General features: G+C 41.3%; 1 protein-coding gene across 1 annotated transcript in view; it reads right to left on the bottom strand.

The window, feature by feature from the left end:
• The window catches only part of VEGFD (vascular endothelial growth factor D), a 29999-nt gene that overhangs the window by 6839 nt on the left and 2200 nt on the right, over positions 1–20960 (bottom strand). The window contains exons 2-3 of the mRNA XM_080552329.1: positions 4913–5123; positions 1077–1267 (exon numbers count right to left, since the gene is read on the bottom strand). Coding sequence (XP_080408455.1) covers positions 1077–1267; positions 4913–5123 — 402 coding nt within the window. The remainder of the gene's footprint in view (positions 1–1076; positions 1268–4912; positions 5124–20960) is intronic.

Below are 20960 nucleotides of genomic sequence, written 5' to 3'. Positions count from 1 at the left end.
AAGAAGGACAGGTCCAGTGTGCCCAGACACAAAGGAATTGCATTACAAAAAAAACCTGAAAGAATATGGAAGTGAATCAGGCCTGCTGACCTTCAAATGCTTCCCCATAAGGACTTCAATTTTGTTCTTAAAACAACTGCCCTCAGTCTTTGTTCTGTCTTAAATAAAAACCTATTTGATAACTAGAATTTAATACATTAATACAAGTACAAAACTTTTTATAAGTAGGGGTGCCCGAGATGAAGATTAATCTAGGAGGACCTGTTCATTTTGTAGGTATGGACACTGATGGTTTCAAACATATTGCTGACTGAAAGTACTGAAGCTGGAACTGTGCTCAGTTCCCGACTGGAGCAAGGTATCTCAGTACATAGACGCTAGAGGGAGTCTCCTGAAAGAAGCTCTCTGGATACTCTCTCCATGCTCACTTTTTGGCACCAGTCATTAAAATTCACATATTTGTTTCTTTTTGCACCTAAGCAATAACTGGCTGCTGGTTCAAATCTTTCTTTTCCGAAGTAACTTGTGATTTGGGACATTCAGATCCTGAAGCATTCATATTGAGAGCAGTTGTCATCTGCTGCTGCAAGTGTCTCCTTTTAAGGCTCACAAAACTGTACCTCAGTAACTATTAACCATCCTTGTGGAATTAATGGCAATTTTGAGAATGCAGCTCACAGACTCCTGGCCCCACACAACAAATTGTCCCAGATTTTTTCCTTTGGTGGAGGGCATTCCCACGAGCCAATGCTCTCAAGAGGTTCCAGCTCCAAGTAACAATACGTTAAAGAAGCATTAAACCCCGTAATGTCACATGAGCCTACAGTCACTTTCTCAGGACCTGATTTTCCATCTCTACGCATATATAAACATTTGTAATAATACCACATGAGTGTAAAATGTCATTGCACATGCCTGTGTTCACTCCACATAGATAAAAAAAAATCAATTCTTCTGTTTGTTATGACAGAGCAGACAGATCTTTCATAACAGGATTTCAGAAACCAAACATCCTCTTTCCCCTCCCTTCTTTGAGAGCCAGGGCAAAGGGAATGCATGTAAATAGGCTCATTTACCGTTTTTGACACGTAAGTTGTACTCGTGTTCATGCAGCTCAGGCTCTCCTCATTGCAGCAGCCTCCACATCTGAACACGTTCACACAGGGAGGCTTGAAGAATTTGTTGGTTGTCGTACCCAGCTCTTTGGCAACCTCCACACAGGTTTCCCTTGGCACACACTGAGTCTTTTGCCATTCCTCATCTATGACTGGAGAGAACACCATTTTTATGAGCAATCACGGCAAAGTAAACCTCTGATTAGTGAGGCAAAAACATTACATAAATGAAAATGAAGTGCTGGCAGGCCATCTGCACTTACTTGGATCAATTTAAGAACCAGAGAGAGGCGGAGTACAAAATTATCCCAGTAACTTACACCAGCTGCCCTGGCAAAGAGGTCGCTACATTTATCCGCCTTTGGTTTTCAACAGGGATGACCAAAATCTCCGTTCATGTCCATGGGTTAAGTAGGGCCACATTGATCTCTGCTGGCGGAGGATCAGCTCCCCAGAGCCCATCTGGTCAGGCTGGCCCCAACCCTTTCTTCTCTCCTGCAGGGTCTTCTCCGTGCTGCCACCCTAGCCTCTCGCCATGCATACCCCACTGTGGGCGCATAGAGCCTGGGCCTGACTGGAAAAGCACATTAATGATTAACAGATTCTGGTCAGAGGGTATTAGTACTCCCACTGGATGTCAGCCAGCGAGCTGTTTCCAAGCTGCTGAACGAAATCCAAGACAAACATTCTCACACCTAAATACCCTCTGGGGTTTTAAGTTGGAATAACAGGAATATGAATTCAAGCGTGTTTTATCTATTCAAAACAACGTGGCATCTTTCAAATACTCAATTGGTGTAGACTAGTAATTTATTTCAGACCTATCTGTCAAACTCTGACTGTGAGAAGGAATAATGCATTCACTGGCTGAAGCACGGAGAGAAAATAGAAACATTTACATAATACCATCTCAGGTCTTCTTAGAGGTGGCCCTGCTTTTTTTTTTCTGCCTTTGCTTATCTGATTCATGTTATGGAATTACTCGAGAGTCATCAGTGCTTGTGCTTGAAGTCCTTAAAATTCTGAAAACGTTTTTCCTGTCTGCCCCCCTCCAGCAGGTTTATGAAAGATGAAAAGCAACTTCTATACTATTAAGAAAATTGCTCTCCCAGTGCAGTCCATCTCCCTGCTATCGTGCCAGCAGTATGTACATTTATAGGGAAGTTCTAAAAATATGTATGTCTTCTGGAAGACTTTTAATCTAATTGCTATACTATGTCTTCAGAAAAGCCTTTATTTCACTCTCTCCTACCTGACTTTCCTTTTATTTATTTATTTTTCTTCAACTAACTGTGTATATTTAAATCAGTTTGTTTATTTCTGCAGAGTTCTTCACTATGGCTGATTCACTTTACCTTCCAGTCATTCAAAAATTACAAAAAATAACAGTTTAGGGTCTAGATTCTGATTTTGCTTCCTGTAGCATAAATTAAAGGAAGAATCACTAAAATCAACAGAATTTTCTAGAGTAGTTGAGTCTATCAAAGCAGCAATCTAATCCTAAGCCTTAAAATAGAAAATAAAGTGTTTGCCAAACTTACTAAAGTACATGCATGTAATCACTTCAGATGTCACTTCAGTGAGGGTAAGCAGTGATGACCTTTCCAACTGCACATACCTTCCCTTTATTAATCACATTATTTATTTATTTATTTATTTATTTATTTTAAATAGAAGGGCTGCTGTAGGAAGGGCTGGTCAAAGAAGCGGGTGTCATGCTTTGTTGTGAAGCACTGTGGTCACTGTGATCTCCCTGAGCAAGCACAGGGCATTTGCTCCAAAATCTGGCTCTGATGATACACACTCAAGCTTGAAAGTGCTGCTGTTGTATGTGAACTGAGCTGCTCTGAGGAGGTTGTGGTGGGACAGGGTGAGGGGGACTTTCAGTGAGTTCATTGTTAAAGCTCTAGAAAGGAGGAACAAAGTCTTAAAATCTCCCCGTTGGAGTTTGGGGTGCAGTGGCAGATGGTCTAGCAGTGAAGCTGTGAATAGGCTTGACCCAGCCTTCTCGTCATAGCACTTTACTAAAACAAAACAGATGCTCTTGGCAAAAGGGACAGTGCTTACTGACTAGAAAGGGTGTGGGAAAGAAATACATGTTTATAGGCTCAGTTTTTTAAAAAGAGCTTTAATACCTTGCACATATTAAAATATTAGAACAAAGTCGTTTCTGTTCTGGGATTATTCCACTTTGGATGGAAGAATGGAGAAGATGACCCAATAGGCTTTTTTTAACTTAAATTTCAGTGACTGGACTTTGATTGAGAAAGCTGACATACCTGTGTCTAAAGTTAGATATTTAAAGGGAAAGAAGGATGTGAACTAACAGCTGTGACAAGTGGTTATGAGAATATTACATCTGTACAACTATAGGTATCTGACCTTATTACCTGAAGAGTTACATTGTTCTGCCATTGAAAATGCCTATTGCAAAAAGCCTACATTGCCTCAGTACAATTTGACAACATCCTCTGTTGTTTCATTGTATTGACAAAAGGAACATTTATTTTTTTCATAAATACAGAGGCTCACTCAATGAGCAACAGTGAATAGAGAAATACAGCATTTGACCCTGGGTACTACTTCTAATAACAGCTACAGGAACTCCTAATGTTTCTGTATAGGCTTGTAAAGGTGTGCAAACAAAATGTGTAACATTAATTAAAGTCCCTTTAGTTGTTCTTCCAATCTGTATTGGATGCTGGGGTTTGTTTTGTTTGGTTTGTGTATTTTTGTTGTTGTTTGTTTGCTTTTGTTTTGTTGTCTCTACAAAATTTTTATGAGATGCTTAAAGCCATGCCTGTCACATAAAAACCCTTTTCAGACTGGCATTCATCTCTGCATTTCTGTTCCATGGTTCAGAGAACTAAATTGAGGCCTTTGCTCAGTCATAATTTAGTTGAAATGTAGAAGCAATAGATATGAAAGCGACAGCAATTGCGTGCAAATGTGGCTGTGGTTATTGTAAAAGCAGTGCTGGAACAGGATCAGCAATATCCGATTTCCCCAAAGGAAAGTGATATGGTCATGTCACTTCAGGGTAAAGACTGAGCAAAAAAAGAATAGTTTGATCTATACTTGGTTAGCCTATAGTGTAGCTTTGCTGTAGGAAATCCATCTCCATGACTGAAGCATAGTACTTGATCTTTTATTTTACATCAGTGAACATATAATGGCCCTTGAGTCTCTCACCTACAGGGAACAGTATTCATTTTTGCTCCACGTGGGGAAACAGAATGTGATTCCCTTCACTCAGGTGCTGGCTGGCAGTTTCAAAGCCTACTTCTCTCTAGAGAGATTTCCTCAAATAGAGAGAGAAGATTAGGGCAATACCTCCTTCCTGCAGTTCCCACTCAGACACCGCTGATGATGTGCAGTGCCTTATATCAAAACACACCTAATAAAGAAAGGGATTTTGATGCCTGTAGTAAAGCTCGTTTGTTTTTGCCTGCAAGCAAATTCCAGGATCTGGCAAGATGCTGCTGGCAGGCCCCTCAGCCCATCATTCCAGCCCACTCTATGCATGTTTACTTCCCCTCTTTTTGTGGAGTGACAAATTCATACATAATACATCTTTCCCTAGAATGGTACACACAGTACAGTAAGCCTTATTTGCCCATAAAAGAAGGAGACATACTCAGACTGTTGCCTGACATTTTTTTGTATGGAGTCATTTTCCATGAACGCCCTGCTCTTTTCAGTCCAGGTGTATTCTAGGAAACCCCTGGCAATTAACCCATTACTGCATAAGAAACGATGGTCCTGAAGCTGCAACCAGACTCCAAACTTGCACCCACCTTTCAGTGTATCGATGTCATAGAAAGCAGCAGCAAATCTGGTGGAGCGATGTGATGCAGAGCGGGAGTCTAAATTGGCCAGACTTTTGAGTTTTAGCCTGCATTTCCACAGCTTCCAGTCCTCAGAATGAGTGATTCGAAGCAGCTCTTCCAGGCTGGATGCTCTCCTGATCTGCTGCTCTGACCGCTCCAGTGCTGACAGAGATGTCCTCTGGAAGGAAAGGGGAAAGTCAGAAAGCCAGTACATTTACAGCCTGTCCTAGATGCAGCACACACAGCACTTGCACCAGAGGCAGCATACTGCTGAGAACAGCTGAGAATACCTGGGAAAACAGGAGAACACAGGAATGTCCCTGTTTTTAATGGTGCCTGATGTCAGACCGATCCACAGGATTTGTGCCCTTATAAATTGGGAAGGTGAGATACCCCCTTCCTCATCCTTTCCATCACAGCCATCAGAGCTGATCGACCAATGCAGGCTGCACTCCCCATGTCCCTGCTCCCCAGGGAACTTGGCATGTCATGCCAGCACTTGGTCACCTCTGCAGACGACCTGAATGAGTTCAGCTGGCAAGGACAACCCAGGCACCTATGCAGAGAGCCACCTTGGGTGGCAAAACTCTGGTGTCAATCAGGAGACATCACTGCAAGAGTAGGTGATATAGCCAGGAGATGCCCTAAATATGAGGGCCGACCCACACAGTGGGCAAGCACGACATTCAACGTGCTGCAAAGTGCAGAGTGCATCTGCCGTTTCCCACCATGATTTCCGTCTGGGTCATGCCCAAGTCAGCCAAGGCGGCCTCACATCAAGCCTCCATGCTGTGGCTGTGCAGCAGTGTTAGTGCAGTCATTGCATTTTCCACCTTCATGAGGTACATGACTGTTCTCCACTTCCATGGGAGAACACTCCCTACAAAGGCCTACACTGTTAGTTTAAAGTCACTATTCACTTAAAAATACCTTTTTAACAGAAACTTAACAGTGCACGGCACACCACAACAATACTGGTTTCTTTGGCTGCTGCTTTCTGACATCTGTGTGCCTTTACCAAGACACTGCATATTTATTTCCACTGACTCACCAGGTCTGCTAAAAACTACTGCCTCCAACCCAAGCAAAAGGTTATCTTTGTAAATGGCTGTGCTCTGCTGGGCTGGTGCTCAGCTGTGTTCTCTGGTAATGCAGTCGGCTGTGCTTTCTGACTGGCAGATAAAGGGCTGCACTGCCAGCTCTCATAAATAATGCACCACGTCCTAAAGGCAAGGCTGAAAGATGGGAGCTGGTGATTCGGCAGTCAGCAGCCTGCAGTCCCAGCCAGCAGCCAGCTAGTGTTCTGCATGAGCCTAGGGAAAGAGTGAGGGGAAGAGTCACCTATGAGAGAAAAATTTCTAGATGAGATCTGAAACCTAGGCATTGACCACATCTGTTGTTCGTTATTAAAACATCTGTGGCATTTATTTTGCAATGATACAGATGTTAGCTTGTACACACTGGCCAAGTTCATTTTTGCATAATTACCTTCCACTGACCTAAAATTCCCTAAGTAGTTAACCAGAATAAGTTATTTACTCTTCTTTTATGCCCATATGGAACATTGTATCGTGCTCTAGAAAGCTGCCATGCTTTATTATGATGAAAGAGATGGCTGCTTTTCATAGGTGTATCATTTCTCATACATTTCATCTGTGGTGAAAACTGGAAAGCCCATCTCAATACTTACGGACAAATAGGTCAAAAGGAATGTGAAAAATTAGCACCAGTAACTTAACTGCAAGACAGTTTTACAAACAAGCTACCCAAAATTTTGCTGATCTAGGAAAGCTCAAATTCAGTTTGAGGTCAATATGTCAAGAGTTATTTTTTCAAAGAACCGCAGCTTATATTCACTCTCATACACATACTGTCTCCTTGACCCTGCAAAACGTATGAGTACGGGACCAGGGGTGGTGTGGTAATGGGACCAAAGATGTTAAAAATGAAATGTATTAAGCATTAACCTTTTTTTTGTCTTTAAAGTAAAAAAGAAAGAAAAAAGAAAGAAAGAAAGAAAGAAAGAAAGAAAGAAAGAAAGAAAGAAAGAAAGAAAGAAAGAAAGAAAGAAAGAAAGAAAGAAAGAAAGAAAGAAAGAAAGAAAGAAAGAAAAGAAAGAAAGAAAAGGAAGGAAGGAAGGAAGAAAGAAAAAAGATGTTCAAGCTAGATCAGCATCCAAGACCTTTAAACTAGAATGAAATTACAGAGAACCAGTAAAATTATATGATGCTATTCTGTAAATGAAAAGACACATCTATGCATTTCTTGTAGAAGTCAATAGTTAGGACTTGCTTTTCCATTTCTTTCACTTAAATATCAAGTGTTATTATAGGAGAAAACTAATTTTAATCTTAAGGTCAAAAAATACACAAAAAGTATGCATGCCTCATGGTACAGAAAAGATCTCTGTGTTTATCTAAAGCAAAAATTTGTACTGCTTAAAGTATCTTTGTATTTTTAAACCTATACAAATTCATTGATGTGGAAATTAACTGACTTTATGCCTGCAAAACTAATATTGTATAGAAAGAGGAAAAAGTTTTATTAATAGAATTCAATTTTGTACAAAAAAAAATGCATATCAAATGGATTTTGAATTGTGGTAATTACAAAAGTGTACCTCTGATATTGATGCACTATAATGGTATTGACGAAGCTTGCCTATATATGCAGTTTGTTCCTTCTCTTCTTTTACTCTTTCTCTTATATTGGAAATTGGAGAAGTGCAGTCAAAGGAAACGGGAAGAGCAGTGCACATTACAGAATTCCCTTTACAGTCATTAGAAGTTAAACCTAGTTAGCTACACCGTGATTATCCAAAACTCACACAGAGCCCTTGGAACTGAGTTATCACTTCTCTGTGCCAGGGCTATTCAACCCTGAAGTGAATCATCTGCCTTTACTGTCTTCATATTTCCTAACAGATACACAAGCTCTTCATTTAATGGGATAGTCAGTTGCCTCCCAGCACAATGTCAGGATAATTATGTTCCTTCTTCTTATATTTGACTTCTTCCTGGAGGGAACAGATTTTTCAGCTGATTTTTTAACTTCTTCTCAGGAATCCAATACAAAATTTCCGGATGCCATTTCCCATATCAACGACAGCATTGAGATAAAGTGCTGTCTCTCCCTCTGAGCACTACTGACACTAGGCGTGATGGTAAGCAGAAGGTACTGACAGATATCTGGAGAGGGCTGAATCCCAAGTAATTGTAGATTTTTACACTGTGGACATCTATTTTTTCTGTGACCTAGTCACTCTCAGCTCCCTCTACAGCCAAAGCAGAGAAATAGACACTTGTAGACCATGACACATTTGAAATCATGTTGAAAATCTGCTAGCTGCCCAGTAAGTCAAGGCTCACCAGATCACAACAGTCATCTGTGTTGTGGATCTTTGGTTAAACGAATCCCACTGCAGCTTTCTGGGACATAAAACATTTGAAGACAAACATCTCATTTTCTTCTAGATGCTGAAACAGGAACAATGAATACTGCCTTACACATTTGTTTTGTCTTCATTGAGACTTTTACAATACACTCAATAAGATGTTCTTTTAAACACTTGCTAGAGCATGGACAGACTGTTCATAATCTAGAAAGAAGTCTCTCGTCTTTATACAGTTTGACCATAGAGGTGGATATCCACAACTTAAAAGCATTCAAAACTAAAAGTTTATAGAAGGAAAAAAAGGAAAAAAAGAAAACACATGGAAGATGCAGCAGCCCCACCAGCAGGATTATGGCCTCAGCTGGGGCACTCTTGTTATGGCACAGCAGCACTGAATAGTGTGTGGTCACAAACTCTTTCTCAAGCATACATTTGTATTTAGTGTGTTTTGAAAAGGACAGCATCATCTGAAAACATAAAATCTTTTATGGTCTCAGGCAATATCACAGATGACATACCATATGACTGGTAATGCTACACAGATGTGGACACTTCTTTCATGTACAACAGTTTGAATTCAAGCCCTGTTTAGTTACAGACAAACATACTCTGGCCGACTGAAAAGCTCCGCTTGGACGAGTGCAGCTTTGCACAGAAAGATGAATAAATGTTTCAAAATGTGAAATTGGATAAAGGTGTTAGATTTGATGACATTCCAAACCTACACCTCATGTGATAATCAAAGACTTTTTTTCCTTCTCACAGTGATAGCAAGTGGACAGCTTGCAAAGAGGTCAAAACTCCACTGATATTTTTGGGAGGTCCAGGTGCCCAGAACAAGCAAGAGGAACAGAGACACCTTCTATCTGCTTCTCCTAACTGCAGTCACCTTCATGTGCTATTTCAAACTTTTCAGAGACCCCTTCCTCCCTTTTTCAGGCTTTCTCTGATAATGAGAGCCCTTCCTTCCAGGTTCCTCCCCCTGTCATGGTGTCATGTGCACCACCTGTGCCCTCCTCAGTTCTTGTCTACCTGCAACATTCACCATTCTGCTTTCATCATCTTGTACTGCTTGGAACGCTGTACTTTTATGTTTATTTTTCCTTTTTTCTCCACAGTCTTAAGCGATGGGTCAGGTGAGAGCCTAATGAAATCTAACTCAGGCTGAGTTGTTCAACCTCTTCATGTAGAGACATCCATTTTTTCTCCCTGCCATGCCCTCACTCCCTTTCTCTTAGGTCACCAAAGATTTGAGTGGTTTTCTGGGATGAGCTTTCACCACTGTGGTAGTTGGTTGTGATAGTTGCAATCTAGCTGTGGAACAGGAATTCACTGCACTTAGCATTGCTCACATAGTTGGCAAAATGATGATCTCTGGCCCCCAAAAGCTTAAAATTTCCATTAAGGTTTGAGAGAGAAAGAAAACAGAGGAGCTATTGAAAAAGGGCCAGGACAACATTCTTTACGTGATCCCAAAAAGAAAAAAATAAAAATAAAAATATATCTTTCGAACCATATCATTGGAAATCTCAAAATGTCACAAACTTTCGCTACCCATAAATGTATACCCCATACTAAACCATGTACATAATGTTATTGGCTACAATAAATGTTTGCTTAGAACTCATCAATAACAAATAACAAAACAAAGTACAAGTAGTATAGTAGGTTTAAGTAGTTCATTCTTATCTCTTCATCTTGTTGCTACTTCTAATATCATTTTTCAAAGCATCACAATGAATTCCATGCCCAAAGATAAAAATCTGATTTGTACTCAAATCAATTTTTCTGTTTTTCATGACAGGAACCTCCCATATGTTCCAAAACTTTCTTCAGTTCAAAGAGGAATATCTATTTTCCTGCATTTGGACTATGAGCAATATCATTGACATCAGGAAATGATAACGTGGGTTAACATTGTGATTTTTGGATAATTACAACTTCTGTCCTTCCAAAAGAAACCATAATGGACTATCTATCTTCTTCCTAGCAATCTCAGATGCCAGAGAACTCTAAAAGTAGTTAGCATTGGAAAGAAAAAAGAGAAAGAGCAGCGGTACATTCAGGGGCCTTTCCCACCTTGGAAGATGGTTTAAATCAGACAGAGTTCATTACCCTGTTAACTTATAATAGTCAAACATTTGTCTTGTGTGTCAGATTGTACAGATGCAGAATTTCACAATTAGTCTGCACTGCTCAAACTGTGCCCCTTCTTGAGACTTAGTATTGTCAAGCTCCTATCAGATGTTGCCACTCAACAGCTTGCACCTTTTCTTCATGCTTGACAAGCTCCTAGGTTTCTTGCTTAAGGAAAAAGTATCCTACACATTTCAAACTGATGTCTGAGTGAGCCAGCAGAACACAATACATTTTTACATTTCACTCCTTCTAGTGTGTCACAGACGATCTCTGCATTAGTGCTGTATTTGGCCCATTCAGGACCCTCTGGAGGTATTTTGAACAACAGAGAAAAGATGTGTAGAATGCAATGGTGAAAGAAAGGCCCACTGATGTCCTAAATTTACTCAAGGACCCATACCACAAACACATGCCTAGGTCCCCAAATTAATTCTTTTCAAGTTCAGTATTTTTATTTAAGAAAACAGATGCACAGTGAATAATATTTTGCATGTACGACAAGGCCAAAATAAAGGTTTACCAAAATCCATATATTACACGCACCGAGGAAAGTTCTACTTGCATTTCACTTTATACTCAGGCACACTCGCAGACTCAAGAAAGACATCACTAAAGCTTACACAGATGTCTAAACCACTTTCTTTTAGCCCCAGCCCCAGCAGTCCTTATCCACAGTGGGACATAAACCTCTTCTCAAAGCTATACATGTGTAACATCTCTTCTGAAAGAGAACATATTTTTTTTCCAATTTAGGGTCACAGATAATATTGTGGCAAGTGCTGCACAAATACCAATGGAAAGCTTCAACATTATCACTATGTCTGGAGCCAGGACAAATGATTAAGGAACCTCTCAATAACCTTGCACTGTTTTATGATCCATCTTCTCAGCAGTTAAACAATAAAAAGAAGGTAAGAACTTTACCTTGCCAAACAAAGCAGATTTTAGCTGCGTAACAAAGAGTTATGATTCTCTTAATGCCATTGTATTACAAACATTGCCAAGCAGGTTTAAACTAAGTTCAAACTAAATCTTTCAAAATTAACCAATTTAGTGGGGGAGGTTTCATCACAAAGTAAGGGCACTTGGGCATCGACAAAGAGTGCTGGCAGCAAATGAGAACATTTTGAAGCTTTATGCGAGTGCCATGTGCTTGATGCAGCACTAGCAGCCACATGTAGCTCAAAAGAAGTCACAAAGACTTCATGTAACCAGGTGATGCAACTGCACCAAGGCCTAAAGGAGCTGGGACTGGCTAAAGACAAGGACTGCCAGTTGCCTGGGTGGAGGACTTTACTTCATGCCCTGCCTCAAAGCCACGTTGTGGTTCATAGTGTAGTCTGTTAGCTGATCTGACCAAGGAATCTCTACACTGAAAGCGAAAGCGAGTTCTTGTGGAAAAGTCTTGCTCTCTCTTGGCAGGAAAACAGCCCAGCTCCTACACAAAGATGGTGCCTTAAGTCATCATTTGAGCATTTCCCTGATGAAATTGACAAGCTTCCATATAATCTCTGAAGTAAGAAGAACTCCTTTTGATGATTTGCATCATTTTTAGTAACTATTTCTAGCATTATTGTGGTTTCCAGGAGTATGGGCCTTGGGTATGAACACAAAATAAAGAGACCATCCCTAACCTGGTGACTACAACCGAAGTAGAAGAAAAGAGAAAACAGAGGAAGGCATTCATCCAAAGAGATTACCAAGAAAACACAGAAAATAATGCTTAGAGTCATAGGCCCTGATTTTGAGATAGCAGGGGTCCAACCAGTGTCAAGTTTTATCATAACAAATATTGTCAATTTTACAGCATCTTGTATTCTTGGGTGTTGCATAACAGGCAATAAAATTGTGAAACTCTTCTGCAGCTTGAAAGCATCAGATTTGCAGGAGTAACTTACAGCCTTATCAAGAAGTAACTGCCTCAGCTTTTAAACGTCTAGCATGGGGAGTTCAACTTTACCATGTCTGACACATAATAGCTTGCATTAATTTTATCATCACCATTGTATTTCATTTCTGAGGAGAAAAAAAAAATGTTTTCAACAGCTCCTCTAAAATCAGAACTTTGATTCTCTGTCAGCTATGAACTTTTGATCTATGTAATACCATCCCTGACAGTATCCCCTCTGGGCTCATGATTATCTATGCATTATTAGTGCACAAAGAAGCTATTTTTAATTATAATGAATGTGACCTCATAGAGACAAAACAATGAGATATTTTGACTTCCTACTAATATTCTTCCCTAAAACAAATAGGATTCTTATGGAATTTCTCACTGACATTTACAGGCTCTTCCGTCTTTATCAGAAACATGGATGAAGCTTCAGGGGCTTTCAGTACTTCATTCCACCTTCAGATGGAGACTGTTTAAACAAAAACTTAAATCTGTTCTAATACTCAGGACAAAAATTCAAGCTCTCTCAGACTTATCCAGCCTGGACATTCACCTGGGCTGTCATTCCAGTTACAGCATCAATAATCTGGAGGGATACGCAGCTTATAGTAAAGTCAAGTGTTGGTCCAGTGAGGCTGACTTCTAGCTTTCACTTTTTTTAAAGTTCAATTACTAGGGACTGTGTTACAGTTGAAAAACCCTATCATATATATGATAGTCAAAGAAGTTGTCGGGGGGAGGGGGGGGGGGGAGAGACTTGAGGACTCCCTCAAGTACTGGGGCAACTTTTGTCTGCACAAAAGCCCTCTCAGCAAATTGTGGCCTTGATGTGACTGCTAATACTCTCAGCTTTTCAGATGTGTCCGCTGCTACAGTATTTTCTGCAACTGCATCAGAGAGTGACCCCATATAACTCCCACAAGCAAAAATATGCATGTGTCAAAAATGCATCTTCTGACTGCAGTGCCCAGACAGCTACTCCTGATTTGTACAAGGAGCAGAAAATGGTCCTCTGAGTGGAAAGCCTGAAGGTCATCTCTCTACCCTCACCATTGCCTGCTTGCCCAGCTAGAGCTCAAAGTTTGGAAAGCAGGCAGAAGAACAAAAGTTTTGCTTCCCCCATCCAAAACCTAGGAGACACCTCTCTGCTGTCTGCCTCCAGAGTTAAAGAGTGTTTGTCTTGACCATACTTTCTCTCAGAAAAGGGTGACTGTGTGATCAATCCAGTCATCCCACAAGGTCTAGTGTGTCAATGCTGCTGAAAGAGAAACTGCATAGCACCCTGTCCTGTAAAGAAGAGCAGCAGCAAATGGCCAGAGCACAGAAAGAAAGTCTCACAGTTACATTATGTGTGGTTTTGGGAGGAACATAAAGTGGTAAAACTGATAGTTTCATCTGGTGTTTTATCAGGGAGCAGGGGACTGATGGAAACATTCATCTGAGAGAGTCATATTTCTCACTGATAAAGAAATGATGTTTGAGGGTCTCTTTTGATAAAAATTTGTCAGCACATCATTTGGCCAAGACCCAAAACTGGAGAAGCAACTTCTAGACTGCTCCAACGTTGCTGTTTAGCATGTTAATAAGTTCCCTCCAGACTCTTCTCCTCCAGGCTCTCGCCTCACTCCCAGTGAAAACAGGAGACTTAATTACCCATTTCCTAAGATTAGTAGTCAAGGTGGTGATAAACAGCTTATAATTTAGTTGAGGATGATATGCTTTCACAAGTAAATCATATTAGCTACCCTGTGTCTTCAGGAGAACAGCTGTTTTATATTTTGAATGGCCTTTTCAATTAGAATATATCTTTTGTGGTGCTACAGCAAACAAATCAGATTTGTTGCACTTTAGTAATGTGATTACATTATCAAAATCCTCAGACATGAGACATTTTGGTTATTCTACTCTGAACATTTGGTTTGAATGAAACTAAATACTAAAAGCAAAGCAGTGAAAACAGCAGAATGTTGCATGACTTGGAATTGAAACCATGAATCTCAGATTATTTCATTTCTTTTATGTGTCTAAACAATCAGAAACTGATAATGTATCAGAATATTTCTCACAACTATATATTTTTGTCCAGATAGATCTTTTTAATTAAAATTAATAATTATTATGAGTGTTTTTTTTTTTTTCTAGCCAGCAAATATTTTTAGAATCAACTACAACTCTCATCAAACAAATCTTCCTTCCCACAGCCAGGTCTTTTGGCTCTCATGGGAAACTCCCTCACAGCAGCTAAAGTATGCTTTTGAAGATAACAGCATTCACTATGCCTCGTCTTGTTGGCAGTGATGGAAAAACAAGATGGATAGATGGAAAAAAGAAATAGGTCTACTGTGGTGTGGAGTTTCTTCCTTTTCAAGCCTGGTTATCTACATTGAGACTTTGCCTTTAGGCCCCTCCTGCGGTAATCATGCAAAGTATATTTGCTTGGTCAGTGAAAGGACAGACAGGGATTGTCATAAATGCCCAGGGTGGTAACTGCCTGGTGTATCCCAAATGCTACTGATAGCTATGGGAATCCTACAGTATGTTTTCTCAAGCTCTACTTCTGTGCTTGATTGTGTGCTCTGGCATAGCTGCAATGTGTTCAGGCAGACACAATGCTCACCACAGAGCACAGCTAGAGACATTACATAAGCTCTTACTTCGTCGTATACAATGGTAGGTGCTTGTCTAACACTGTGACACAGTACACATGTCAAAAATAGCATATTGCAGATGTTTACAAAGAGCGTGTCCAGGCCGTAGTGACTTTCTTTTGATATTTGTCATTGGAAATCACTGGGGTTTGGACAGTGATTTTGGAATGTCTCAGTAATAGAGAATTGGACGAAATCAGATGACTATATATTCTTCTAATATTTGAAAATATTTTTAATGTGATGAAGGTTCTTTCAGTTAGTGCTTTCACTGGTTTCTGGTTTTGCCCCAAGACACTTCAACAAATGTTTTGGAAGTATGACTAGCCAATTGTACGGCCGGATTTCCAAATGTCACTTCACAAAGCAGAGCCACTGCCAGTACTGAGTGAACTTATGTTACCCCAATCACATGCACACATTTTCCTGGAATTGTAATTTTTCTTAAGTAATATTTCCCTAGCAGTTCAGGAAAGTATCCTAACATGGTTTCTGAGTCACATTGCTAATTAAAGTGAAAAGTTTTGCCTGTTTGTATGGCACATTCTCTGTGTGCAATGTGACATATGATACAGCAACATGATGCAACTTTCTTGTAATTTAACACGACTCAGATATGATTCCTTTCCCAACTGCATGCAAATAGTGACTGCACTGTAGTGACAATGAGCTCTCAAAAACTAACTCAGCATGCTTCTGGTCTAAAAAAGGTGGTTCTGGCAAAGCCATCCTGACCTGATAATAAGCAGAGTAATCACCCCTTTCCAAACCCCTGCAGTGCCCACACTGGATCACCAAACCCTATGTGTTCAAACGTGTGTCCCAGTTTTTCTAAGTGCCATTCTGCCAAAACAGTAAGAACCCTAGGTGGCGTTCTGCCACTGGCTGGATGGTCATACCGTTTAGGTCAGATCTGGGGTAAAAAGAAAACAAATACGCAGATGTCCTTCAAAAAGTTAATTTTTCTTAATGTCAGCAAACTAAAATACCATGCTGAATAGTTCTACTGTTCATTGATACAGAAGCCCAAATATAGGTGTTTCACAGAAACATTCAAGAAAAGAATGAATTCTGCTTGGTCTTCCCATGGGCAAATGGGGTCTCTGCAGCTGTCATGGGGGCACATAGAGTTTTGTCCCCATTCCCCATGTCTCACCAAGAATTATGAAGATTTGTATAACGTACTGGGGAAGCAGGGAGCAGGTGGAGGGTTTTATAAGGGACCAGCACACAGTGGGATTTATAAGGGTTTCCTTAGGAAAAGTATCATATCAGGTTTACCTCCTTGCAGCAAAATAACTCTGGTCACTCTTTATCCCAGCAGTGCCATCAGTTTGGGACTACATCTTAAAGTCAAGCCCAGAAATAGTAATGGCTGGTTTTGTAACTGGACTTACTTGCCCTATGAGCAAGGCCTAAAAGAAACACCGACCCCAATCATTTTTATCAGTGATAATGACAAAAAGTACTGTACAAGATTCTTAATGAATAAGAATAAAGGAGTTATCACCTACAACAACAGTACCTTAGTTATTTTTCCCAGGCAGGCAGACAGGAGATAAGACACCAGCAAACCTTACTGAGATCTGAGTAGGGACTGTAGTAACCAGAACAAAACTTGCAGCCACACCAGCAGAGATCTTACAAGCCAGATTTTGCACCATTTTTTCCCCTTTTCAAGCAGGTTATTCCTCTCCTAGCCCTGCTTGCCTCCTGCGGGAGCTGCATCAATACCACCACATCAGTGGCTAGAAACAAGGCAAATCCCTGTGGGGGAGAAAGCACAAGCCACAGGAAACCGCCCTCAGACAAGCAACACTCGCTGAGCCTGAGCTGATTGCTTGCCCTGATTGCTCTGTGATCATGAATTAACAGAAGGTTCTCCACAGCCCTCTGAACCTGCCTTCCTGCCTCCCCTGGACTTTACAGAGCTCCAGATGTGAGCCATGACTGATGTCAAAGTTTAATTAGTGCTGTCTTCATTTCAAACCGCTGAATAATGGAATGAATTTCTCAAATGCTGCATCTGATTAATCTAAACAGCCTGGTGCATTTTTCAGCACTCTATACACAGACGTTACAATCCCAGCTGAGATGGACTGGACTGGAACAGCAGCTGGGAGGGATTCTTCTCATGAGTGAGAGCTGCTCTAGATAAAGCAGCAGTGTGCTTGTAATTTTCTTTCCCAACTGATAAGAGCCAAGGATGGATGCCGCGTGGCATGGCAATATACGGTGTTGTTGTCTTATCCTTCACTGTAGCTTCTTAAGTCAGTAGCAGATAAGTCAGAACAAATTGGCTTTCCTCACAACCTCCCTGATAGCTTCCCAGTCCTGAAGGAAAAGCACAGGCAAACATTTCTGCAGGAATGCTGCAAGTACATTTTCACGTTTTTGGCTCATCATGCCTATCAGAGATTGTAATCACAGAGAATCAAGAGCAGCAGTGACAATAAGAAAACACTTATGAAAACCACAATTTCATAATCAGTATTTCAAAGAGTTTGTTAACTTTGAAAGGAAGCTGGAAGTAAGGATGAAAAGTCTAGTTTAAAGAGGGAAAGTGTTTCCAACAATCTTCATTGAGTCTTTTCTAGCTGCTGAGCAGCTGACTGTACTTCCAGGAGTTTCCTCTGAGGAAGAGAATCCATGAGACAGAAGAACTGTTAGAATATATCCTTTCTAGAAACGAAGCAACATTTGCAAGCTGTTACTAGAGTGCTGCATAGATCTGACTATCTGAAAAACAGTGTCAGTGATAATCAGAGACAAAAGCTTACTCCCTGCTCCGCTAAGACTTGCTCAGGTTTCTTTGCAGAGCTCTGTTTTGGTTGCACAGACAGACTGCAGCTGGCTCCAGGAAGGAAGAGATGCAGAGCTTCCTGATTCCTTCAGCTCCCTGTGTGATGGCTCTCCAGTATCTCCATGTCAGCCCGAGGGCAAGGCATCTCCACTAAGGTGCTCCAGGGATCACGGGGAAGTGCTGTTTTGCTCTCGCCCTCAGCAGAGCAGGGCAGTGGACAAGGACCACGCACCAGCAACTGGCTTCTGCCTCTGTCCAGCTCGCAGTGGCAATATGAGATTGTTGAATCTAAGACCCATCAGAACAAAAATGGCTACTTAAGCCTGTATCAATATTTGGTGCGGAGTTAAAAAAGGTTATTAGCTGTGGAAAAGGTGTGCATGTAGCAGAGAGCAGCTGGCTCCAGGGCTGAGCTTATCTACCCCCTCTGTCTTCTGACCAGATTTTGAGTTTGATGATACTCCCCGGGCCTATCGGCAGTGGGATTCTCTCTAATGAACCAAAGGAGAGTTTGTCACAGGGAGAAGACCTCTGCAAAAAGAGAAAGCTCTGAGTTTGTCGTAACTTGGGCATTACTTTCTCTTGCCTTTCCCATAATAAATAACATAAGGGGCAGAACAGGGCAGGGAGCCTTGAGACTCACCCCCTCAGCGGTCGGGACTCTGTGGCCTCATTAGAGAGACAGTTTTAGTGCTGGAAGACAGAAGTAGGTCCGACAGACCATTGGGGTTTTTCCTGGCAAAAGTCACCTCGGCTCTGATGAATATAAGACACACCTCTTTGTATCTAATTTTAAAAATTCTGGAAAAAAAGTAGCCTATGTCTGTCATTGCTGTATGGGAGAGGAAAAAGGTGTTTGGGGGGGAGAAACAGGAAAAGCGACAGTTAAGTTTGTGGTGCTTTAGCTGAGGGGATAATGTAAGAGACTGGCAGAACAACACTTCAACGAGGCATTTTTAAGCACTTCATGATGAAAAAAATTAATGCTTAGACATCAGAAAACCCATGTGGAAACGTAATTGTTCACTAAGGATTTAGTATGTCAGACTGGCAACCTGAATCAAATAACTGGAGTGTGAAATAGAGGGATTACTGCCAATGTTGATATGAGTTCAGCTGAGGAGTTGTGTCTGATACCTGCACGATTGCCCTGCCCCAGGCTGAGCTGCCTACTGCTTCCCGTCATGAGACTCTTTCCAGTTGGTTATAACATTGCCGACATTCAACGTCCAAGCTGAAACTTTCCGTGCCAGATGTCTGCTTCTAAATGATTTTAATAACTTTTTGACTCAGTGGAAGGTGTCCCTCCCCATGGCAGGGGGGTTGGTATTAGATGATCTTTATGGTCCCTTCCAACCCAAGCCACTCTGTGATTTTATGATCCCATGATTTGTTGTCCAGACAAAATGGTTTGCTCACAGTTAAGGATGAATCTCCTTCTATATCTGTGCAAAAGCCTTTTCTGGCAATTTTGTCTTTGAGAATGTCTAGCATTTCCTTGTGGTGGATAGCAAATGTGAAGTTTTGACACCTGAGGAAGCTTTGTTGGCACAGATGTGCCTCCTGCTCTCTCTGTAAATAACCACCCAAATGTAACAGCAGCAGCTCACGGATGCTCAGCAGAGACTTGCCGGGGTTAGCAGCTAAATTCTGCAGATGGGGCTTGTGCTGACCACACTCCAGCCTGGAGCTGAGCAGGACAAGGATGCAGACCAGAGCAGGAGCAGCCCGCAGAGCTGAGAGCTGGGACAACACAATTCCTCTCACTCAGGCTCCTTCAGGGGTTGGGCAACATGGAAAAGGAAGATGTCAGATTTAAAGTGTAGAGGGAAGAGGAACATTACCAGAAGAGTACAAGACCTAGCTAAGGAGACTGAGAGCATTTGGGGAGACCAGAACTAGAAACTGGGGTCAGGAAAATGGAAAGACAAGAAGTCCTGACCATGAAAACAAAGCTAGAAGCTAGGGATAGAAGAGGGGACCATGATCAGTTGGGATGGGAAAGTAGAAGGGTTCAGCAGGGCACTGAGACTGTCACTGAAAAACTGAGACTGATCTCCTGAGGGTCTGAGGAAGGAGGAGGCTATCCCAGCCCAGGAGTATGTGAGTGGGAAGGAAGGTGGCACAAGGAGAGGGCAAAGGGGATCCTGGTAGGGAAACTGACCCTAAGCCAGGGAGGTCCAGGAATACGGGCTGGGGAGCCACTGATTGCTGGGACTAGGACAGGACAAAAATGTAGACAGGAGGAAGAACTGGGGTCTGGTAGGCAGGGAATGACTGGGTTTGGTGCACACGTGGGGAACAAAGAGAGTCCTGTACCCAGAAGAGTATGGTGTTTCTGAAGGGTTAGGAAAAGTCAAGCACAGCAGAGAGACTCCCTGAATTACAGCAGCTTGTAAAGAAGCCTTTTAACCTTCACAGCATTATTGAGGATCACTGTGGCAGGGGTAAAGAGAGTATTTAAATGCTTAACCCCCTGAAACTCTATCACGTGTTACCACTCTGACACCACCTGATAGTTTAGTCCATCAACAGGTTTAAAACTTGAAGTGTCCTGGGCTGAGCTTAGTTACCTGGTCTGCTATAACAACGGATAGAGGGAGGAGGCTCTCTGTGTCTCATTAGTTGTGATTAATACCTACATCCTGACCTCGTGTTTTTTATCCCGGCAATATTGCTGTTGATCTTAAAGAACTTTTTAAAAATAAGATATGATAGGTGACTACAATACATTACTTCTGTGTTCTGCAAGTAAAATCTGAGGTGCAATTGATAAGAATACAGATAGCCCTGTATACCATGAAGCACTGTAACATAAAGGACTTTCTGTGGGGTATACTCACATGCACACACACACACACAAACCCACATGCCATAAATGCTAAAACAACCCAGAAACCTAATACACTATGTCAAACATTAAAATAAAAATAATTAACACCTTAGCCAAAAATGTCTCAGAAAGAGCCAGAACAAACAGGAAAGGAAACAAACAAAAACAAACAAACAAACAAACAAACAACAACAACAACAACAACAAAAACAACAGTCTTTTCCTTGTGGTAATCAGCAGCCAATGCATGTGAAACATAGCCCTTTTTAGTGTGATCTACATAATACCTTCATGACAGTCT

The sequence above is a fragment of the Anser brachyrhynchus genome (genome assembly GCF_964034855.1).
Source record: "Anser brachyrhynchus genome assembly, chromosome: 1".
NCBI classification, from domain to species: Eukaryota; Metazoa; Chordata; class Aves; order Anseriformes; family Anatidae; genus Anser; species Anser brachyrhynchus.
The sequence above is the reverse complement of the archived record's forward strand: the minus strand, read 5'-3'. Positions and strand labels throughout refer to the sequence as shown.